The 24,481-nt window shown below is 52.0% G+C and overlaps 1 protein-coding gene across 1 annotated transcript in view; it reads left to right on the top strand.

The window, feature by feature from the left end:
* GRIK3 (glutamate ionotropic receptor kainate type subunit 3) overlaps positions 1–24,085 on the top strand; it is an 88,866-nt gene extending 64,781 nt beyond the window's left edge. Inside the window, exons 10-16 of the mRNA XM_027668658.1 lie at positions 2,850–3,053; positions 10,351–10,574; positions 14,422–14,540; positions 16,367–16,584; positions 22,182–22,404; positions 22,635–22,885; positions 23,805–24,085. Of these exons, the coding sequence (XP_027524459.1) occupies positions 2,850–3,053; positions 10,351–10,574; positions 14,422–14,540; positions 16,367–16,584; positions 22,182–22,404; positions 22,635–22,885; positions 23,805–23,999 (1,434 nt within the window). The 3' untranslated portion in view covers positions 24,000–24,085. The remainder of the gene's footprint in view (positions 1–2,849; positions 3,054–10,350; positions 10,575–14,421; positions 14,541–16,366; positions 16,585–22,181; positions 22,405–22,634; positions 22,886–23,804) is intronic.
* The last annotated feature ends 396 nt before the right edge of the window (positions 24,086–24,481 follow it).

Here is a 24,481-nt window from a genome sequence, read left to right as displayed (position 1 = left end):
GTGCCCTGTCCCTGCTCTGGGGTGCCCTGTCCCTGCTCTGGGGTGCCCTGTCCCTGGATATCAGGGATATCAGGGATATCCAGCTCACTGCCGGGTCTCCCCCGCTCTCCCCCGTCGTGCTGCATTCTGTTCTCCCGCTCACTATTGGATCTGACAGCAGGCATTGGATCACAATGAGGTTTTATTGGCCAGCTAATGAATTATGACTGGTGGCATTGGGTCCCACATGGCTCGTGGTTTGTCACTGGGAAGCAACAAAACACATCAGCCCTTGGCCAACCTGCCCAAAATGGGGCTGAGTTACGGGCTTGCCTTGGGAAATTTTCTGGCCCTTTTATGTTCCATGTTTTCAGGGAACATAAAGGTACAGACAGAACAGGGCCAGTGAGGATGCATTCCCCAGTCCAGAGCAGTGTGATCCGTCCTTCCCTTCCCAAGAGGATGTGACCTGATAAAGTGGGGATTTGCATCATGAAAGGAATAGGACTGAGAGTACCCAGAGGGGAACAGAGAAAGGGAACACCTGGTCCAGGGCAGAAGAAGGGCTGGAACCAGAGGTGTTGTGTCCCTCAGCAGGGGGTGAGCAGAGTGGAAGCAGAATGTGAGCCAAAGGCAGATGCTGCTGCAGCTCTCCTTGCAAATCAGTCACTCCTCCTAACAAACTTCCCATCCACCACATGGCATTTGTTCCAATGAAACATTTCCATGGCTGTGGAGAGGTCTGGGCCCGGGCTGTGGTACTCCCTGCACCTCAAAGGCCACACCATAATGCACATGGACGGGGCCAGGAGGGGACTGTCAGCCATCTGCCCTGGACAGGCTTTTCTCGGGCAGCATTTCCACCCCGTGCTCTGCGAGCATCTACAAATTACATAAGGCACAGGGTGATATCAGTTCCCATTAACTGTGCCCCTCTGTGGGCCTGGGCACGTGCCATGGGGTACCCACCCTGGAGCCCCAGCCCCCCTGTGATCCCTGTGCCTGCAGGAAGAGGGAACGTGCTCAGACCCAAGTTCTGCAGGAATTGCATTTCCTATACTGGAGTCTAAAATATAAAGTGCAACCCTAAATGTTATTTGCATTTGCAACACCCCTTTGTACTTCTGCACTACTGTAAATGACGGGAGAAAAGCCAGAGGAGGAGCCTCTAAAAGGAAAAGCATGAAAGGTTATTTTTTCCCCTTTTGCTCATATTGCAGTGACTTGTTGGAAGAGAAATATTACCCCAGCAGCCAGCACTGCTCTCCCCAAGCAATATGGGAACTGTGAAGTTATGAAATTGAGGGCACCTTCACTGAGAAATCGATTAGCAAACCGAGAGAGCTTGTGAATTGGATGTCTGGCCATTTTCAGTAATAAATTGTGAAATAGTCCGTGAATAAGTGGTTCACAGAGTTCAGAATTACCCCCTAGGAAATGTTTGAGACCTGGAGATACATTACTGAAGCGAGTGGCGTCCTAATGTTCAGTGCTTCGGCTGTTAAATATGTATGTAATCCCTACAGCGCTTCCCAAAATTAATAGTGCTTTATGGCTGCTCTGGAGCCAGTGTATTTATATCAGGATCCATGGATTCAGCTGATTCCCAAACAAAGCACTAATTCCAGAGCAGAGAGCCGAGGAGGCGGCGGGGGAGAGCGGGACTGAGCCGAGCTGCGCGTGCCAGGCTGAGCTCCACGGGCGGGATGAGATCAGCCAGGCTTTAGAACTCTGCAAGGGGGGTTCAGGCACTCCCACATCCCCCCCCGACCCTGCTGCCAGGCCAGACGGGCCCCCTGTCCCATCCAGGGGCACACAGGTCCCTGGGCAGAGGGGGGGCTGACAGGTGACCAGAACCAGCAGCTTCTAAGCTGGCACAGTCCCACTCTGGGCCCTGAGCCCCTCCCTGGAGCACACCCTGGGCAGGGTGCCCACCCCCACCAAGTCCAGCTCTAACCAGGGGTCCAGACCTCCCCTCCTACCTCCTCAAGCCCCCCATCCCCGAGCAATCCCACAGGGGCTGGTCACCAGAGCAAAGCACGAGCCCTCCCCTCGCTGGCCACCCCCAGCAAGGGCAGGAGCCCTGCAGACACCCCTGATTTGAGCCACAGCCTCGCTGCTGTAGATGCTTCACCCTCCTGCTGCCCACCATCCTTTCCCATTTCCATCTGTCCTCCACACGTTTTTCCCTCGGGCTCCCCAGTGTCCCTCGTCCTCGGTGGCTGCCCAAGCCTGAGAGTCACCAAAGGGCTCTGGACTTCACTGTGTGACTTCACATGCCCTGCTGGAGGGGACAGACCCACAGGTCACCGAGTACTTCTGTCTCCCCTGTGCTGGGGCTCAGCTCTGCCGTGGTTCTGCACCCCCAGCCCTCCCAGGGCAGCTGTACCTGCAGCACAGGCACACAGAGCTTCCCTGGGCAGCAGCAGGGCCCCGTGTCCATCAGGTGGTGCCAGCACAGAGCAACACGAGCTGCATGGGGAACGTTTTGGGGTGGCCCCAGCCATGCACAGCTCCCTCACCAGCCCCCTGCTCGCTGCAGCTCCTGGGTGCAGGACTCAGGGGTGAGTTTGTCCTCCCCCTCTTTTACTGTTTCTAACACTTCATTTTCAGAGCATGAAATGGTTATTTTTCTCCCTGAAATCCTACCAAATGGAAAACAGTTGGCTGCTCAGAGAGACAAAATTAAATTTTGTGGGGTAAACAAGGTTGCTAATTAGCTGATGTGCTGTGCAAAGTTAATTTATTCTCAACATGTCACGGTGCCAGCCCTGCCTGAAGAGCTGGTGCCCGGTGGCTCGGGCTGACCCACAGGGGTGGCCCGGCCTCCAGCTGACCCTGATGGGGACTTTCTGCCTCCCCTGGTGCAGGAGGAGCCCTTTGTCATGTTCCGAAAGTCCGACACGGCCCTGTTTGGGAACGACCGCTTCGAGGGCTACTGCATCGACCTGCTCAAGGAGCTGGCCATCATCCTGGGCTTCTCCTACGAGATCCGGCTGGTGGAGGACGGGAAGTACGGGGCGCAGGACGAGAAGGGGCAGTGGAACGGCATGATCAAGGAGCTCATCGACCACGTGAGTGAGGCCCCGGGGCAGTGCCAGGGTGGCTGTGCCGGGCTGGCCCCAGGCTGGCCCCAGGGCTGGCTGGCTGGGGTGGGACAGAGACCACTGCTCACTGGCTCGGGACACCCACAGCGAGCTCCTGACCCCGCCTGGCTCCATGTCACATCAGCTGTCAGGAAAGCATCTTTGTGTCTGGCTCTTCCGAACATTCCCTTGGAACTCCTGAAAACAGCCATTCTCACTGCACAGAAATGGGCTCTGTGGCTCCTGAGGACAAACATGGGCCAGGGCACAGCACCAAGGAGGCTTGGGGACCCCAGGCATGTCCCAGACACAGGCCAGCCCAGTCCAGAGGAGGTATCCAGACTGCAGGAGCAGGTGTGCACTGGACAGTTTAATTTTTTATTTTCTATAAAAGCAACTTATTTTCTGAAGTCTCCTGGGACACAAAGCTCCCTCTGCCACACAGCAGCTGTGCTTCTCCTTCTGTGGCCACTTCCAAAACCCCATTAAACACCAGGGACCCTGCAGGGACAGCTTCTCTCCCGCAGCCACCACAACGTCACCGAGGCTGAAACCGCCACTCGCGGCCAGAGCCTGCTCAGTTCCCTAATTAGATATCTTGCCTCCAGCACATCCTGTGATCCCAGGAGTCCAGTTAGGGAGGTGAGGAAAGCTGGAGTTTTTATGAATATCTGATTCCCAGAGAAGGTCTCTGGAAGAAAAGCTGAGGACAAAATTCCTCTCTCCTCTCCCCAGTACAGGCAGGGCAAGAGCTGTAACACTGTGCTCTCCTCCTGAATGGCAATGTCCTGCTCCACTGGGGCAGCCTTGGGACCACCTCTCCAGGTCCTGGCTACATTCTGAGCCCAAGGCCTAGGCAGCAAAGGCATAAAAATAATCCCCCATCCGTAGGATGGGGTACAGTTCCTGGGGGAGGAACATGTTTGCTGGGTGAGTCACTGCGTGCAGAGCTGGGGCTGGCTCGGGAGCCGGGCTGGGCTTCTGATCTGCCTCATCTGCCCTAAATGACATTGGACAACTTGCTTCTGTGCAATGCTTCCTCCATCTGTAAAATGCAGATGATAATGATTATGTCCCTTACAGGGACACGGTGACAGTCAGTTTGCAGCAGGCACTGCAGAGCTCACCCAGGAGCAGGAGCACGGCAAGGGCACGTGGGGACAGCCCTGGGGAGCAGGACACTGCCTCACAGGGGAATATCCCACCGCCTGTGCAAACCTGCCCTGCTGGTTCTGCTTCTGGAAAGCTCCATGCAGCTGAAAATACAGATTTTATAGCCTCTTACACAACAGCTTTGCCTGTCACACCGACAGTGTCCCAGCGGAAGGGCTGGTGCTTTGCGCTCCCAGTGATGTGTGTGACACGAATCCCAACCAACACCCAGTGCCCACTGTGCCCCTGGCAGAGCCCCCCAGGACACAGCTCCTGCCACCCCACACCCGCTGCCGGGAGCAGGGATGGGGCTCCCACTGCAGAGGCTGCAGCACCGGGCTTGGAAGGAGCAAATCCCTCCAAAGCGGGAAATAAGATACAGGGAATAGCAGTCACTGAGCCCAAACTGTGCCACCTCCACTGTCCTGCAAGATGCCACAGGGCCCTGGGGGCTTCAGCCATTCCCAGAGCTGTGGTCAGCTAAATGAAGCAGAAGGTGTGGGGAACAACCTCATTAACTAACACAAAATTTATGGTCAGCCTGCACTATGGTGTTTTTTGGATAACTATTTAAAAAGCAAATTAACACAGAGCAGCCAGAAAGGACCAAATCCCCTCTTCTTGTAAGCTGTCCTCTGACAGAGGTGGAGCTCTGCACTCTGTCCTGTGAGGCTGAAGTGTGTCTGCAGGGGCTGATGACACTGCTGAGGCCCCACATGAAGCTATTAGTTCCCTGATCTGCACGTCATTGCTTTTTACAGCAGTGTTTATGTAAAGCTTTAAAAAGTGAAATTGCAACCAGATGGGCCCTTCCTCGGCGGCATCTTCCCATGGTGTGGGGAAAGGAACAACCCATGGACACTGCAACGGGCAAGTTCATTTCACACCCAGGAGGAAAAGTGTTGCAGACAGCATTCAGGTAGAGCTGTGGTGATGAAAACAGGGCTGCCCACACTGAGAATTTGTTATCTGGGCTGGCTTTCCTCCATGTTCAGTGTCCCCTTCTCATAAACCAATGGGGATCGTTCAGGTGGGAAAATAAAGCAGATGGGATGTCGTGAGTTCCAAACAGCCAGGTCAGGATTAAGTCTGTGCTGAAGACCCACTTAACTCAGGGGATGGAGCCCCCAGGACTGCTGGGATGCAGGTGGGCTGAGCTGGGGTGGGCTCACAGAACAGCCTGTGCAGAGCAGGGGGTCCTCCTGGGGGGAAATGAGAGGCTAAAATGGTGATTGTTGTTGCTCAGAGAGCCTGGGAGCCCTGGGAGTGGCAGATTCTGCATGCCAGGAATAGCCTGATCCAAGGCTGAAACCTGGAGAAGATGGGCAGGGAAGGGGCAGCCAGTGCCTCGGGATGGCCTTGGCTGGGCTGGGAGAGGCACCCGAGAGGAGCTGGGCAGGGGCAGCCCAGGGGGTGACAAGAGCAGTGTCTGAGGGGTGGGTGCCATCACCCAGGGGGTAAATCAGGCTCCCAGAGGGTAAATCAGGCCCGTGCAGAGGTGTTTACACAGAGTGCTCTCGGCTGGCGCAGTCACGCATCCCCCCTCCCCTCTGCTCTCTGATCCAGACATGCCTGGCCACAGGCAGGGATGCCTTGGGCTATGATCCTTTGTAAAATCCCTGCGTTTCTAGTCTGGCCTTAAGCATAAACAGGAAAAGCAACAGCAATCAGAGCAGGCACAGCACGACCCTGTCTGCCAGGTGCCTCGCGCAGCTGAACGCAACAGCCCTGCCCCGCTGCCTTTCATCTGCTGCTCGTCCTCAGCAGAAAAAAATCCCTGTTTTGAGGGAGTTCAGCCCATTCCCTGGAGAACTAACCTCTCCCCTCACCAGTCTGCTGCTTATTGTCACCGCTCTGGCCATTCCTGCAGAGCTGCCTTCATCAGAAGGGCTGTGAGAGCTGAACTTGGGTATTCAGGGAGGTCTGGGGCACCCAGGTGATGCAGAGAAGCTCCCGAGCCCTTTATCCATAACAAACAGGGAACTTGATGACTGCCAAACCTCCTCCTTTCAGCAGCAGTGAACTGCTATTGATGTTTATTCATAGAAATTATTACTGATACAAGCAAAGCTCCACTGCACACCGTGGCCCATCCGTTCTGATTTATAAATTCCAGTTGTCTGGCAAAGCAACGCCTGCAAATCTTCCCCATTGTTTGTGGGCAGGATCCCATAAAACCAGCAGAATGAGTTGTTCTGGACATTTTGCACAAACTTGTTCACAAATAAAACTTGTCTTCTGCTGAAACGGTGCACATCAAATTGCCATTCAATCTGAAACTTCAGGTGGGAATAAAACAGGTATGGAAAATACCAGGGTTTCTAATGGAAATCCCTGCCAATGGTAACTGTAGAGAAGATGTAATATCCATCCTTAGGGACGATTCCTGATGGTTGATTTAACACTTTCACAAGAAGTGGACATTTATTGACAGCAGATTCAGGTAGAAATACATATTGCAGCACACTGCCAGCTCCCCATTAACGCTCCTGCACTGGTGGAGGTTCATCTCAAGTGTCGTGAACTGAGGCTTTGTCTGGAAGCCACAGAGCCAGAAACAGGGGAAAAAACAATTTCACTGGATGAAGTGCCCTCCACCTCTTGTTTAGACACTGCAGGACCTCAGCATTGGGGAGGGGATGGAAATGAGCCAGAGCAGCTTTTCCTTTTGTGCTGAGATCATTAACTGGGTGGATTCATAACTGGGTCCTATTCAGGGATCAGGTGATAGAAGCACTGAAGTGGATGTTGAGACCCCAAGTTTTCTGCATGTCTCTGCAGGTGTCTCTGGACCTGCCTGCCCCTCCCTGGCTGGTTCATCTGCCAGGAATCCCTAGGATAGGACTTGTCTCTCACAGTATGGCCATTCTCACCAGGATCTTTCAGCTTCACATCCCTCAGGTACAATTAATGGCAGCTCCAGCTCTGAAGAACTTCCTTAAAGTGAAGATTACAAGAGCCCAAACAGGACTTCATGGCTCTCATTCCTCCTCTTCAGCTCACAGCAAGGTTTTCCCTGTCGACATCTGTTCTTAATTCACCACTGATATTGAATAAATTCAATGACAAAAATTATGTCTAAATGAGGACTGAGATTGCCAGAGCAGCCGTTAAGAGCTGGAGTCAGGCAGTTAACACTAACCCTGCTTGCCTGGAGCATCCCTGCTCCCAGGGAGTGTTCCCCTGTCCCTGGGCAGGCTCAGGGCTCCCACAGAGCACTCCCACACCTGCCCCAGCAGCAGCCCCTCATCTGGGCACAGGGAACAGGAGCAGGGCACGGCAGCCAAGCGAGCAGAGCAGGGAGGGGACAGAGATGGAATCCAGCACAGAAGGCCCAGCACTGGCAGTGGCAAGAGAGACCAAGGGAGGACAGTGCTGGTGCTGCCAGACAGACACCTGGATAACAATTAAAGCAGTAAAACACACACTATTTCTGTCTCTCAGGCAACACACACATGATTAGTTTATGTAAATACCTAAGGCAGGTTGGCAAAATAAGCACAGAGGCAGCTTATTTTCTTGGATAAATATTTGTCTGGGTGCTCAGCTGTTGGGCTCTGCCATGACCAACCCTCACCCGCAGCCCGGCTCCGGCCAAGGTCGGGCACTGCAGGATTCCCACAGTGAGAGCTCTTCTGACCCACAGGCCACATCCCCCTGATAGCTGAGAACTTGGAGATAAGGTTTGGCATTTTCTGATAAAAGCCAAATACCTCTGCAGCGAATGTGATCGTCCCTGTGCTGAACGCCCGGTGAACCCGCAGCCGTTCCAGCCAAGTGAAAATGCTGTAACTGGGGGAATGAGGAGACCCAAACCCTTCGAGGTGGGCTGGAGAAGTGTCTGCATTTGGTGTGTAGCTGCCTCGGCAAAATTCATCTTTTTGGCCTCAATTCAGCAGAACACTTAAGAACATGTACAGCGCCTGGAAGGCGTGCAAGCTCCAGGAAAAGAGAGGCATGGGCTTAAGTGGTTTTGCTGGACAAGGGCCTTTAAGCCACTGGCACTTGCTCTAATTCCTCATTTTCAATAAAATCCACCTGACTGTGCAACAGCACAAGAGTCAGGGCTGAGTGAAGGAAGCAGCCAGAGCCTGGTAATTGACTGCCCGGTTTGGAACGTCAGAGCACGACAAATCAAAGCTTCATCCTTGGTGGGTTTGATTTAGATCCTCTCCGTCAGCAAACCTTTAATTAGAGGCCACCTTCAGAAAGATCTGCATTGATAAAAAGGATATGGAACTGCAGCCCTGCACTGCCTCTAATTGCTCAGGACACACCCCAGCCCGGGCTCCCAAATCCATGCTCCGTCCTGCCTGCCTGTGACATTCCCTGCAAGGACACGGGCTGGGAGCACATCTCAGGAACCAATGGAATAAAATTTTATTTCTGCACTAAAAGCAGTTGGATCCCTGGGTGTCCATGCAGATTTCTCTCTCTTCATTTTCCATGGCAAAGCACAAACTCCAGGCTGTTCCTTTGCTCACTGTACCATTGTGACAAATTTGGCTGAGGATCCTTCAGCCCATCCCTTGGCCAGCGAGCTCTGGCCACAGAACTGCTCGTTTGTTCCCTCCTTCAGAAAAACTCGGAGCCAAATCCTTCAACATCTCCTTCGCTTTTCCCTGGTGAGTCAGGACACCCACACAGAAGTGATGGAGGAGGGAAAACGCTGCATTTCTTTTGCATTTCTGCCTTGTGACTGTGGGGAGCACTAAGCCAAAATTCCCAGGTGTGCTGTGAGGTTGGGGGAGCAGCCGAGCTCCAAACCTGCCAGGACGGTCCCAAGGATGCAGAACGTTCCCACCTCAGGCTGAGCAGCCACCACTTCCAAACCCCTGTCCTTCAGCCTCCACCCATGTCACCACAACCACAGGTGGCACACCAGGCTCACCTGGAAAATATTGTTCCCATTTTCCCCATGTTTTGACAAGTGCCAGTGACTCAAATGGGCTGTTTCTGCACCAACCTGGTTTAAAAACCTATTTCCATTTGGAAAGTGAGAAGGAAAGGGGACTAACCAGGGCGCAGCTGGAGAGCCACGTTAGAACAAAATACACCCCCCCTTTTACCCTTGTTACAGAATTCCTGAAGCTCTTCAGGCCTCTGAGGCTGCGCTCGTTGGAGAGGGGATCCCTTTCACACTCACACACACGGGTAATGGACAACAGCTCTTGTAGAGACTCTTCTTAGAGTAAAAGGCCCAGATTCCTCTATTTAAAAATGTTCCACTGACTTTCATCACAGATTTGGAAGGGCCAAACGAGACCATTAACCTGAGCTTCCCCCCCAGCACAGGCCAGGGATCTGCTCCAGTTCCTACAGTGAACCCCCAGTTCCTGCTGGAGCAAAGCATGTTCCAGCTCATATTGATTTAAACTTTGTGAGTAATGACAAATCCACTCCATCTCTAGGTAATTATCACTCATGGGTAATGCAGAATTTTAATTTTCAGAACCAGATGTTAAATAAATCTCGCACGAGCTCCTGGCACAGGGGGAGGTTCTGCTCAACTTCAGAGCTATAATTTATGTGCCTGCGTTTCCTTGGAAGTCCACAGTCCCAAAGAGTGGTTTGCAAAGCCCAGGCAAGGCGGGTGACATTGAGAAAGCCTTGGATGTATTTTCTTCTGGCTTTTTTAAGAACCTGGGTGAATATTTAATGAGAGGAATGAACACAGCTCTGAACCAATAGGGTGTATGTGGTCACTCACTGAAATAGCACAGAAATCAGTAAAGCAGCACGAAAGGAAGGACAACAACAACCCCTCCACGGCGGGTTTACACAGAGCTGCTCTCTGCTTAGAGCCCCAGTGAGGAGGCACAGCGAGGGTCACTGACACTGTAACACCACAAAATCACATTTTTCTGACCAGTTTGGAAGAGCTGCAGAGGCTGTCACACCTCCCTTTGGCTGCACTGTTTCACAGCACAAATCATACACCCCACATCTGTATTTCACAGCACATGTCCCCAGGTGCAACAGGAGGGAGGAACCCCAAGGCTGCACTTGGGGCACTTTTTGGCCCCTTTCTGCTGTGTGAGGGCTGTAGGTGTCTCTGAAGAGATGGAAACACCTCAGCTTCTAACTCCTCCTTTCCTTCTCGCCCTGTCCCCTCCCTCTGTGCTGCTCACAGAAAGCTGACCTGGCCGTGGCTCCTCTCACCATCACCCACGTCCGGGAGAAAGCCATCGACTTCTCCAAGCCCTTCATGACCCTGGGGGTCAGCATCCTGTACCGGAAACCCAACGGCACCAACCCCAGCGTGTTCTCCTTCCTCAACCCCCTCTCTCCCGACATCTGGATGTACATCCTCCTCGCCTACCTGGGGGTCAGCTGCGTGCTCTTTGTCATAGCCAGGTAAGGGGACACACCGACCCCGTGTCACCACTGGGATCCCCTTGGGGGCTGCTTGCTCTCACACACTGCCAGCAGGAAAGAATTTTAAAATGCACTTTCTTTCATGATCTTGGAAATTTTGCTGCCTTTCCATCTCATCAGCCCCTCTCTGGTACGTGAAGGGTAATTTTCCTGCTCTGTGTCGTTCTCCATTCACGTCCTGTTCAGTCACTGCTCACATCCCTCCCCAGCCTCTCCTGGCTCCTGGACACAGCTCCCATCTCCCACACCCTGCTGGCTCCTGGACACAGAGCTCCATCTCCCACACCATTTGCTGCTCCTGGCTCTGATCCCTCCACCAGTAAAGCTCCAGCAAACCCTCCCTGATATCAAAAGAATGGAGAAACCATTGCCACAGATCTGACAATGTGTCTGTTTACAACACTAATATGCATCTAATTAGCATGTTTAAATCCTCTATATTTAAAATCATAATTTGCATATATTTACATGTGTTGCTAATTCCACAGAGCCTTTGATGAGACTCAGTCCAGGGATGCTCTCAATCCATGATCCCACCTTTTAAACCAGAACAAGGCACTCCCCCCCCCCGGGGCAGCCGCCCCCCCCGGCCACACACAGCCCTCCATGGAATATTGTGCATAAACAACACGTCCAGGGAAGACTCCTCAGCCCAGCCTGCAGTCAGACACTCATCTCTCACTACTGCCCATCGAACTGATACCAGTGGGGCCTTCAGAACCCTCCCTGCCACCAGCTGAAACCCCTGGGAAGACGATGGGGGCTCCAGCGGGGCAGGGTGAGGCCCTCAGTGGTTCTGCTTTGTGCCAGAGAGAACCAGATGTTCTCAGCAAGAAAAGATTCTCATCTGGCAAAATGGACCCAAGGCAATTACGAGCAGGAGAAATCCTGGGATGAGTGGCAGAAAGCCCCTGGCTGTCTGTCCCTGGGCAGGACACAGCTGGGTGGGCTCTGCTCCCACAGCACTGCTGCCTTCAGTGCCACCGAGCACCAGGCTGCCTGTGCAGCCCGCAGTGGCAATTCAAACACAGTTTTATATTCATGAGCTTATTTTTCCCAACTCATAATGGCCAGATCCAGCCCAAATTGTCCAGACCCCACTTACAAAGCATGTTAAATGTGCAAACTGTATCTGCACATAAAATACTGCAGCAAATACTGAGGAAAGGCTGAAGGAAATGCTGGGACAGGCCCTGATGAGACCACTTTGCACAAACAGGGACATCCAGATGCTCTGTCTGAGCACAGTGGCTCTGCCCAGCCTTGGCTCTCTGCTGGTGCTGAGGGATGAAAACCTGGAGAACTATATTTTTTTTCTCTGGTTTTGTTCTGAAATGAGCCTCAGCATCTCCCTGCATCACATCAATTGCAATGAAATACTACAATTTTTCTCTATCAGGCCATTTTTGGCTGAAATCCAACACATAAAATATTGTGATTACTGTTTATTTTTCACTTGTTTTGTTCCCGACATTTCTTCTGTCATCTTTCTTTCAAAGAACACCAAGTATTCAGGGTAATTAAGGTTCTGCAGGAATGATCTTTTAACACATAGAGATGGAAAGCAAGAGATTTCACAGGGAAAATATTTACTGCGTTCAGAAGTAATGGAAACAATATCTGCCTTTGACCCCAGCAAGGCCTCTGGAATTCAATTCTCAGAAGGAAACCGCAGCCAAAACAGCAAAGCCTTAATTCAAAGCCATGAGTCTCTGGAACCAGGCACCAGAGTCCTCTGCTCCTGCCACAGCCATTGGTCAATGCCACTTAAAACCGATTCGGGGACTATTTAGAGGCAGGCAAAGGATGGATTTGATCCATTTCTCCTTTAATCAGTCTTTCAGTCCTTTACTGATGGAGCCCTTGCTCCCAACCCCCACCCCTCGGGTGCACAAGGGGCAGTGGGTTCATTATCCCTCCTCATTGCATTGAGGGCTGGGTCACCCACAGGAAATTTCTCTGGAGATGCAATTTAGACTCAGAAGTATTTTGCATTAGGACTTTAAAACTTCTTTGAAATGCTTCCATTTCCCTGCCAAAAAAGGCCAAAAGAGACAGGGAAACAATCACAGTTTTTGATGGAACACTCCTCTGAGCCCATTGGGCACCTGTGGGCGAGGGAATCCATCCATGGAGCATCCTGAGCTCCCCATGGATTGTGGCCACAGCTGCATGGGGTCAGTGAGCTCCTCTCCCTCCTTCCTTCGTTACCTCTTGCTTCCACTAATGGTTTCACTGCTCAGACTGTCGCTGCTCTGCAGATTTCTGAATATTTCTCTCTCATTTGAGCAGCACCAGTAGGTTTTTGCTCAGAGACCTTGAAGTTCTCCAGCGTGTCATCTCACCAGGCTCATTGATCTCACCCATTCCCTTTCTGTTTCATAGTGTTTCACTGGCAGCCCAAGAAAGTTTTAATCTAATTCCTGAATTCTGGCTTTATCCGACAGAAAAGGTTGAGGTGCCATCCTTTATCCACCTCTGGGGTGATTTATAGCCAGTTACAAGGAATAAGCAGCATGTAAAGCTGGGTCTGAGTTCAGCCTGGTTCTTGTTTCCTTGCTGATTTCCTCTGATTTAAAAAGCAGAGGTGGGCAGCAAGGACAGCCCAGCCACTGCCTGAATGAACAAGCAGGACTGTCTGGGTGAGCAGAACCTCTGGTTCCACACCCCCAACCCAGTGCAGGGAACGGCCCCGCTGCAGGAGGTGAGATAACCCGGAGCAGAGGAGAGGCTGTTGAACTGTACATTGCACGTGGAAAATAGGAGCAAAAGTGGGAGAGCTGAGCCCAGGGTGACCCTTTCCAAAGGCACGAGCAGAGCCTGGTCCATCCCCTGGGGTGGTCCATCCCCCGGACCCTCCCGTGCCTGGCCCTGCTCCGGCCACGGGACAGGATTCCAGCTCTGCACCCACGTGTGCCAGGGGCAGGTTTCAGTGCCAGCAGGGACCTGGCACAGAGCTGGGGCCCTTCTCTCCAAACACATCCAGCTCTGTGAGCGAGGGCACCCCTGGAAGTGAGCCACAAACTGTCTCCTTGGGTGGTGGCACATCTGGCGGAGAATTACAGAGGGAAACATCTCCTGACACAGGCTGTGGGCTGGGCTCTGAGAAGGGGCTGTTGTGAATCTCCAGGGATTCCAGAAGGAAGCGGAGATGATAATTAATGCCTGGTTCAAAAGCAATTATACCAATTATGTTTTTAATTTAATCTCTGCAAAATTTGGGACTCTCAGAAAATGTAAATAAACAGCTCTAAAAATACTAACGTCTCTCCTGTTGAGCATCCTCCCCAGATCCTGGCTAAACGAGCTCGTTCCCAGCAGTGCTTTCCTGCCAATCCTGGGCAGGATTTGCAGAGATGTTCACAGGAAATTATCTCATTTTTGCTCAAGAACTGCAGGGCCATCCACGGAAATACATCCCTGCAGGGAATAAGTTTCTCCCACCACCTGCTACAGTGCCAAGTGTCACAGCAATCCACAGGGAACCTGCACCAAATTCCACTGTTCTGCTGGTGCCCTGACTGGGCAGAATTCCTGCCTGTCAGGACGGTGGACAGTTCTGCTTCTCACTAACTTGAATCCCACTCCAGTTTCCACATCCACTGCTGGGAGAATCCCTGAAATACCACTGTTTGTCCCAGACACCTCTGCAGAGTCAGAATCTCTCCCAGACACCTCTGCAGAGTCAGAATCTCTCCCAGACCTCCTACCAGGGGGTCAGCAGCCCCAGCCCGGCAGCACCAGAGGCACTGAGGCCCTTTTTCTCCTGCTCCTTTAGGATCCTGTCCCACCACACCCTGACTAACCCTCTCTCCCTGTGCTGCAGGTTCAGCCCCTACGAGTGGTACGATGCCCATCCCTGCAACCCGGGCTCGGACATCGTGGAGAACAACTTCACCCTCCTCAACAGCTTCTGGTTTGGGATGGGAGCGCTGATGCAGCAAGGTAGGGCAGCACACCCTGCCTACCCCAGCCCCTTGCCCAGCACCCACTTGCCAGTGTGGCTTTTTTAATTTAAAATTTGGTTTGTTTGCAACCTCTGAGCACCCACCACCACGCCCTGAGGGGGAACCCTGCCTTCCTGTCCCTCAGCTGCCTCATTCACCCAACTCAGCCACATCCCACAGATCTGTAAATTCCTATTTCTGTTGATTCAAACCCTTTGTTCCATTTCAGGATCTCTGCCCTGGCTTGCTCTGCTCTAAATCAGCTTTCCCAGCAGACAGGGTGCCTTGCCCTCTGCTCTGTCCCCATTTTTTCCCTGCCCTGGTCATTCTGAGCAGCATGAAGTGGCCTGAAGCTCCTGGTGAGGAGCTCCCTGGGAGCCCCTGCTCGGCAGCCACTGCCTGAGGGGACTGGTTTCAGTGTCCCTGGTGTGAGACACTCCCATGACAGGGCCTTGGGAATGGGATATGGATGGGATTACACTCGTGTGCATGCACGGAATAGAGCAAAGGGAATACAGAGAGATGGAATGAATAGAGTAAATCTGTTCAGAAGGCAGCAGGGGGGGAGCTTGGGAGCAGCTCTGAATAAGGAACGAAATTCAGCTGTGATCTAATTGCAGAAAATCCAGGAATAGAAATAAGTGGAAATGTCAAACATTTGTCACACTTTAATTTACCGTGTACCAGTAGTTATGCCCAGAGAGCAAAAGCAGCACAGCACTGGCTCGGTGCAGGCACAGAGCTCCTGCCTGTAATAGAGATTCCTCCTGGATCTCGGCTGCCCTCGTGGACTGTGACAGTTCCCAGCAAGATGGTTTAGCAGGATGAATCATCCCCTTATCAGATGCTGATAAATGAAAAGAGCTGTATTCTTTTTAACTCAATTCTGCATCTAAGAAGAAAAATATTTCAAAGCCGGACTGATGTCACAGCATCCAATGCATCAAAGGGCAGGAGATGGAACGGGGAAGGAGCAGGATCTCGAGGAGAACCAAAGCATCCTCAATATCCAGGGCTCCTCCTCCTCCTGGTGCCTCCTTGCTGCACTCAGATGGGAGCAAAACTACACCCCAAGCTCTGCTTTGATGCCACACTGCCTAAAATTGCTTTGCAAAGCCCAATCTTTGTTGCACATTCCAGGCTGATAAATCCTCTGAGCGCAGCTGTTTCAAACCCAAAGCTCTTGCCTGGCTTTAAAAGGTGTTTGGGGCGATTACAAAAATAGCACAACCCATTTAGCCCTTCGTGTCTGCTCAATGAAAGTCATTCCAGACCCACCACACCTTTTATGCTGTAACATCTCCTGCTTCCCCCCTTCTAACTGGCATTCAAAGCCCTGGACCCTGATAGTTCCTTTCTCTGGCTGTTTGATTTTTTTTCAAACCTTGTGTATTTGAACACACTCCCCAGAGTGAGCCCTTTGAAAATAATCCATATAAAAGCAAAGCACTTTTTAAATGGCAGAACAAAACACTCATAAAAGTTCATAAATAGCTTGCTATTTAAATCTCATAAAAGCAGCCCAGTTAATTACTTCAGTTTGGACGTTTCCTGTAAATTGGGCACTGTACCCAAGGTCAGCAATCGAGGGAGAGGGTTTTTCTGCAAATGCTACAAAAACCCCACTGATGTCCTCGCATGCAAGATGTCTGGGTAATCTGCCTCAAAACCAGTTGGCTTCAATTGCATAGCTGTTACAGTTTTGACAGTGAAACTTAATCCTACATATATATATGTATATGTACGTATATAATGTACATAAGTACGTATAAAACGGGTCCTTTCCCTCTGTTTCCTCCCTGCCCTTCCCCTCTCCCACCCCAGGCTCGGAGCTGATGCCCAAGGCCCTGTCTACACGGATCATTGGTGGCATATGGTGGTTCTTCACCCTAATTATCATCTCGTCCTACACGGCCAACCTCGCCGCCTTCCTGACGGTGGAGAGGATGGAGTCCCCCATCGACTCGGCAGATGACTTGGCAAAGCAGACAAAAATAGAGTACGGAGCAGTGAAGGATGGAGCTACCATGACCTTCTTCAAGGTGAGACCAGGCAGAGGCTTTCTACCTTCCAGGCAGAGATGCAACACGCTGAGGCCAACGGGAGTGAGAACAAAGACCCAAAGACACAAAGCCTCCCAGGCCACCGCTGCTGCTCCTCACAGGCGGGTTCCTTCAGTCTCACATCTCGTGCAGACTGACAGGGCAGCCTTCCTGAGTCCCACCAAGGCTAAATCCTCCCTCCCTGTTGCCAACTGAAGTCACAGTTAGAAAATGACACTGATTTTACAGCTTTGGAGGATGTATCCAACATTGGCTCAGACACCCTCAAACAAAGCACGTGCCAGGCACAACGGGACAGGTGTGGCTTGTATTAAAGCCCCACAGAAAAATCTTACATTCCTTAAAGCATCTTCCCAATCTCCACATCTGATGCATCCAGCTCCTTCCGTGCCTCTGCCACCACAGCCCCAGGGAGCCCCGAGGCTGACCCAGCCAGCCCTCAGGGACAGAGGAGCACAAATGGAACCTGCAGCTGGACAGATGTTGCAAAGTGCCCTCCCTGACCAGTACTTTTTACAGCTGAAATATCTTTCTTGTCCTTCAGTTATTCATATCAATGCAGACCAGTTTTATTAACCTCTGAGATCCAGGGCAAGGTAACACCACCAGTACATCACAATCAAATTGCATTAACTTCTTCTATTTAAAGCCTAATTAAATTCAGAAGTCAGTCAGATTCCACTGTTGCCTCAAAAATGGAAAGAAACTGAGAGGTGTAAAAAGACCTTTAAAACCACTGCTGGCCTGTAAAAACCCACTTAAAACAAGAGAGAGAATAAAGGGATAGAAACGAGGGGTGATTAAGGAATTATCACCCTGGCAAGGCAAGAGGAGCATGGGCAGATTCCAGCCCTTGGCTCAGGAATGAGACTGGCTCCAGCACACCTCCACTGGGAAACACTCCTTCCCCCTCATCCCCCTAATGCAGAAGGGAATATGTGACAAGCACAGTCCAGGCTTCACCAGGCAGGTTGGACCTGGTGCTGCAGTGTTGGAGCAGGCACAGGGTGCCACAGTTTGAGGAGGCCTCCCCAGTTTTATTGCCAAGACTCATTAGAGGAAGCAAATGTGCTGGGGTTTAATTACAAAGAACCTCCTTCTCCCACAACTTCTCTGGGCTCTGACCTGGCTGAGGAGCCACTGCCCTTCCTGAATCTGCACCCTTACTGTGACAGGCAGCAGCAGAGGTTGGTTGGGAGTTTGGTTTGTCCTTTAACAATTTCTGGGAATGCCCACTTGCTACTGAGGGCCCATTTGCCTCCTGCCATGGAGCTGGTCCATGGCTTCTGTCTGTGGGATGGGCCAGATGCACAGTGGTACCTTCCAGAGCCATATAAACCTGGAAGAGTCAGCAGGGAAAGCCAGGCTGTAACTGTGCTTTAACTGCGCTTTCCAAGATGACTTTTATACGGGAATAAAAGGAAACTGTCTCTTTTAACAATCATCAGGACATAGTATATTTATTGCTTTGTATCATTATCCATCAGAATCGTACTTCAGGCTTCTAACGGCCCTGGCAGGGTTTATTGATGCAGTGTATTTTATTATCACTGTTGTATGGAGATGAATTCTCAGGGATGTCCCCTCTGACAAGCGTTTCCATTACTAGAGCAGTGCGAGCACCCGGGTGGGATGTTCTGCTCACTTGTCCTTCATGTCCAGAGGGGCACAGGAGAGCCAGGATTTCTCCCACCCCCAGGACGGTCTCTGTCAGTGCCTGGGCAATTCCCACAGCCACGGGGGCAGTGCCACCCCCTCGGGGACACCTGTCACACAGCACAAAGCTCCGGGGGACAAGCACCAGGCACTGGGAGTCCCCTGAGGATCCGTGTTCCCTCGGATGGGTGGCACTGGAGGAACAGCAAAGGGCTCGTGGCTTCCCTGCCCTTCCTCTGCTGAAGGGGGGAACCCCAGACACAGCCCTGCTGGCTCCTGTGCACCACGGCTCCTGGAGAGCCCCTGGGGACGGAGCAGCTCCGAGCACACCGGCACTGCCGGGACAGAGGCTGAGGGCAGCACACCAATAATCCTGCTGCATGGATTATCACCAGGACTCGGCACAAACTGCTGCCTGGCTCCTGCCCACACGTCAGGAACTCACTCCTGCACTGCTCCTGTTAAACCAGCTGCAAACTCCCACATGACCCTGCAGCCCCCTGTCTGTGCCCACCTCGGGCTGCAGGAGGAGAGCACCATCCTGGAGCTGAGCTCAGGGAGCAGTGGAGAACAGGAGGAAGAGGAAGGCAGACGCCTTGCACGCTGTTCCCCGAGGTGATTCCCAAAGCACTGACCAGTTCTGTCTGTGTTCAGGCTGCCTGAGGGTTTGTGCAGAGCTCACCAGGGACATCACAGAAGGTCCTGATGGAACAGAGCCAAGAGACACCCCTGGGGCATCTCTGTGGTGAGGGATCCTGCTCCCACAAGGGTTCTCCCTGGGCAGCCCAGCTACCTGGCCACGGCAGACGAGAAGCAGAAGTTTTACCAACCACATTGGCAGATTTTGACTTCATGAAAAGAACTTTTGAGAAGCTATTTATTCCCTGGCAATGCAGATTGAGTTACAGGAATAAACACGGATCAATTAATTTAGGAATAGCATCTCGAGTTCATTATAACTCATGCCAGAAATCCTTCCCATCCCACAGAGGATGCTGCTGCTCCAAACCAACAACGGGTCTCACGTGCAGTCCAGAACCCGGGTGTGTGAGTGTGTGTACACAGAGACTCACTTGTACATGCTCAGTCCTCAAGAGTGAGTGATCTTCAGTTGGTGAAAATCAATTTATTTTTGCACACAGGCTGGAATTGAAAATCTTAAGCCTGATAGTTCCTTTCTTGCCAATTTGGCTGATAAAAAAGCGTATGTGTCTTGGCAAGGTGCCTCGCGGGGGCTCCTCTAAACGATTCCATGAATTGATGTGGGTGACTGGCCCTGCAGCACTGGTTATTGAAGGTGGCTCCCGAGCTGTGACTCTGAAGAATGAAGTTGGAGGCGCCGTCGGTGCCGCTGCGATCGCTGCGTGCGGAGGGGCTGGGGCTCAGCTCTCACACACACATCTCATTTAACACCAACCCCGGCTGACTGGGATGCAGAGCACAGCAGAGCAGATCCTGGTGTTATTTACCCCCAACAAATGGAGGAGAGCTCCACTGGCAGGAGGGAGAGGTGTGAGCAGGATGAGACACAGCCAGGCCCTGTGTCCGGAGGTCTGTCCCGGCTGTTCTTCAGGCAGGAGGGAGCAGTGACCAGCAGCTCCATCCTCGTGGCCAGTCCTGACCCAGGGGAGCCCCAGCTGGAGGGGTGCTCGGCCCAGGGGATGCTCAGAGCTGGACTCGAAGTAGCTGGACTCTTCTTGGAGAAATCCATGCTCTTCCTGGCATTCCAAAACACAATTAAGTCCTTTCAAGCTGGTCAGAAGCAGTGATTTAAGGGGAGAAAAGTGTTTTTTCTCTTCCATAGAATTTCAGTTGCCTGAAGAGCTCCAGTGCCTCATGCAAGTCCCATTTGCTTCACTAAATGCAGTCTATTGATTTTTTGCCCTTTTATTTTGCTCTATGCTCTAAACTGGGAGAACACCGATGTTAAGAGCTCTGTGTCAACACCTAAGGAGCATTAAACACAGGAGGAGAAGGTGGCAAAGGGAGAGCCAGGAAACCCAGAGGCCTCTGATTTGAACTATATAAATGTTAAACAAGTCCTTATCAGCCAGCCGAGCACCAGATTCATTTCAATTACCCATTGTAACGCACAGGTATTTAATAATCCTTTTGGAGGCTACATTTCTTGCTGCTCTTTGAGGTTTGATAGATGCCACAAATCTACCTTACAGGCACTGGTCCAGATTTTCAAGTGAGGGAGATTATCCTGCCTCTTGAATGAAGTTTGCTCTGATACATCCTCTGCTGCACATTCATCAAGTGGATTATAATGAGCATGAGCTTTAATGGAGGAGAAATGAGCCCGTGGGCATTTGGGAGAGGAGAAGGGGCCCACGGGGTTAAAGGCAGAGGAACAGCCTTTGCTTGAACTGCACTGCACCCCCTGAGCTTTTGTTTAACTTTTGCTAAACTTGCTGGGAAAAAGGAAGTGGCTGGGCAAGGCATTTGGAATACAAAGCATTACGAGGGACTTTCAGATAATGCACTGTGAATTATAGTGGTTTCATCAGAAGAGCCAATGCTGGCACATTTTGGGTGATACTGACAAAATGAGGGGGAGCTGTGGCAGCAGCAGTTGGGCTGGACTGGGGCTCCATCTCCTGCTTCCTCATGGAAGGACAGAGACCTGCAGGGAGAACAGCGACGGCTGAAGCGTCTGAGTCGCTGTGGCTGCTGAGCAGCTGCCCTTGTCCAGGGCACAGCACAGGGACTTCCCAGCCCTCCAACTCACCAGCCAGCTCCAGCCTCGACCAGGAGCGTGGTGGAGGAGCAGGTCTGGCTGACTAAGCTGCCTCTGATGAAATGAGAAGGCAAAAAGAGGTGTAGGAAAAACAAGGAATTGGGCAGAAAAGCAGAATGGTGCATGAAGGAGGAGGCAGCAGTGGAACACGGGCTTTGATATCCAAGTGCTGTTCCTGGAGGAACAGAGAGGATCTGAGGGACAGCAAAGGGGCACAGCAAGAGAGCACTGCTCTGCCTGTCCAGGGAATCTGCCAAAACTTAAGCCACTTCTGACCAGCAACTGGGCTAGTGGAAGGTGTCCCTGCCCATGGGGGTGGAACTGGATGAGTTTCTCCCAACCCAAACCATTCTGGGATTCTGGGATTCTATGACTTCTGTGACAAGTGGCAGAGACAACTCAGAAGGTGCTCGTAGATAAATGGTACATTTCAAATGTTATGGTAAGATGTAAAATAACCATATTTCTTCTCACCCAACACATTTTGTAGAAGAAAAAAAACAACATTCACATGAATAGCAAGATAGAAAACATATTCCCCATCTTTGCAACAGAATGTCTGCTGATAGTGAAAGAATATCCATGTTTATTTTTAGCCGTAAGACAATCTTGAGTATCTCTGTGCCTCTGTTTACGTGGTTACATTAAATCTGTTTGGCAGTTGCACATATCTCAGAGGAGACATATTTCCTTGCCATGCTTGAGGAAAGACAAAAATATCATAGAATGTGTGTGGCAGAGAAAACCATGTTCTCTGAAACCCCCCCTGTTCTCTCAGTGTGCAGAAACGTTAAAGGGTAAACAAATCCTTTTCAGGACACTAATCCATTTCAGCAGATCTGCTGCTGGCCTGGGACACGAGGAGGGTCTGCAGGGTCTTGCTGCACTTGGCTGAAGCCAGGAAAGGGTTCAGTTCCACCCAAGGACCTGAATCACCTGCACAGCAGAACATGTGCTGGGACCTTTGTCTCTTGTTACGACAACATGAAACCAAAAAACGTTGGGCAGTAAAAGTACAGAGGTATTTAAGACAAGGTCAGATTGGGGATAGCTCTGCTCTGTGACCCTTTCTTAACTGCTATTATTATTGTTATTATTATTTACTGAAAAGATACCAGGTTTCAGCAAATTGAAGATTCATTCTTATTTTGGGGGGGTGGGGATATCATTTTTCCAGAAATCCAAAATTTCCACGTTTGAAAAAATGTGGGCTTTCATGAGCAGCAAACCCACGGCGCTGGTTAAAAACAACGAGGAGGGGATCCAGCGAACCCTGACGGCCGATTACGCCCTGCTGATGGAGTCCACCACCATCGAGTACATCACCCAGAGGAACTGCAACCTCACCCAGATCGGGGGGCTCATCGACACCAAAGGCTATGGCATTGGCACGCCCATGGGTAAGTGACAGTGGGGGTCTGCAGGGACCCCCAGGGGGCTGGTTCCCACCAACACAACAGAGGTGATTAATGTGATCCACTCCCAACAGCAAAGTTCCAAATACCAAAGTTTACACTGTCTGCCTGCTGAAGAGAGGTCTGAACTGCCCTGCTTAACACAGACACCTTCCCTGTCTGGTGGGATGTTGGTCCCACCTTCCCCCTGTGTGTAATGGTGTTCCCCTCCCCAGGGTCACCGTACAGGGACAAGATCACCATTGCCATCCTCCAGCTCCAGGAGGAGGACAAGCTCCACGTCATGAAGGAGAAGTGGTGGCGGGGGAATGGCTGCCCTGAGGATGAGAACAAGGAGGCCAGTGCTCTGGGCATCCAGAACATCGGGGGGATCTTCATCGTGCTGGCAGCAGGCCTGGTGCTGTCCGTCTTCGTGGCCATGGTGGAGTTCATCTACAAGCTGCGCAAAACAGCGGAGCGAGAGCAGGTACTGCCTGTCCCCTCCTGCACCCCCGGAGCCCAGCAGGGAGGGCTTCACACCCTGAGCCCAGAGACAGGCAGGGAGGGGGCAGAGATCCAGCACTGCCAAGCCACCATCCCCTGAGGCTCATTGATCTGTCCCTGTGATGGTCATGTCTGCCCTGAACACAGTCATCTGCTGCTGCAGCAGCCAGGCCAGCAAACACTGGGAGGGTAGTTTTGAGCAAGCTGACACCTAAGTCATGAAAACACCAACAGAGGTCTCTGGGAAGGACCCTTCTGAGGTGTTACATCCACTCACCACCATCACATGCAATCCTGTTGCATTCCAGGCATAACATACATGTGTCTTCTCCCCACTCCCATTCAAAGAGCCCAAAGGAATAAGTCAGGGCCCACCAGGAAGCCTCACACTGTCTCATCAACTCTTCACCAGCATCATAGACCCAGCCCCCCTGCCCACAGTGGATGATCAGTGCTCAGGAAACAACAGAACTGCTTTTATGTTCCTCCCTCTTCCTCGGGTGCAGTAAGTGGAATGTGCATTTATCTGCATGACCAGAAATCAAAGTGAGCTGCCCTTGTGATGGACTAGACAGAGGAGGGAAAGCTGCCCACTAGCAGGCCCAGTAGGATCTGATGGCCCTCTGACTGCCAGCACAGAGGGAGTCAGACCCTTGCCAGCCCCCGCAGGGATCACAGGGCACTGGCACTCCAGAGCCACCTCCAGCTCTGCCTTTGTGCAGGACTGAACGCACCAAAGGCACAGTCCCTGCCAAGGGAGAGGGCTCAGCCCGGGGCCCGCACATCCCTGCCGAGCACAGCCCATGCCCCAAACCAGCCCAGCCCTCGTGCTCGCCCTGCAGAGCCGCCCAGGGAGGGGAGCAGAGCCCGTGGGACTGATGAGTGTTTGTCCCTGTCCCCAGCGCTCCTTCTGCAGCGCCGTGGCCGACGAGATCCGGCTGTCCCTCACCTGCCAGCGCCGCGTCAAGCACAAGCCCCAGCCCCCCGTGCTGGTGAAGACGGACGCCGTGATCAACATGCACACCTTCAACGACCGCCGGCTGCCCGGCAAGGACAACATGACCTGCAACACCGGATTGGCACCCGTGTTCCCCTAGGGAATGGGAACGGGGAGGGGCGGGAGGGAAGGAACTGTGGCAGACAAGGCTGGAGGCACTCTTGACTAGGGAAGAGAGGATTAAAACACCAGAAAAAAAAAAAAAAAAGAAAAAAAAGCCTGTTTTGTTCATTTCAAGAACAAGGCCTTTGCAACCCAGCTGCATCCATCACCACAGAGGAGCCACAACTTCCAAGCACGGACAGCAACATGGGTCTTGGGGCTTTTTGGTTTTGTTACTTTTCATTTCTGGGGTTTTTTTAAAGCTTCAATCCTCCAGGCCTCATGGAATCCAACCACCACCCAGGAGTCTGATGTTTACACACTGAAAACACGAGGAGGTGAAGCAGAATTGAGCCAACCTGCCCCGGAGTGGGTGAGGAGGAGCCCCGAGCACGGCTCCCACAGCACGGCAATAAATAGGAACACTTGGTCAGGAATGAGCACCTGTTCCACACCGACACTCACAGCACATTTTGGATA

Source organism: Corapipo altera, unplaced genomic scaffold, assembly GCF_003945725.1.
Source record: "Corapipo altera isolate COAL_440 unplaced genomic scaffold, ASM394572v1 297, whole genome shotgun sequence".
NCBI lineage: Eukaryota > Metazoa > Chordata > Aves > Passeriformes > Pipridae > Corapipo > Corapipo altera.
The sequence above is the reverse complement of the archived record's forward strand: the minus strand, read 5'-3'. Positions and strand labels throughout refer to the sequence as shown.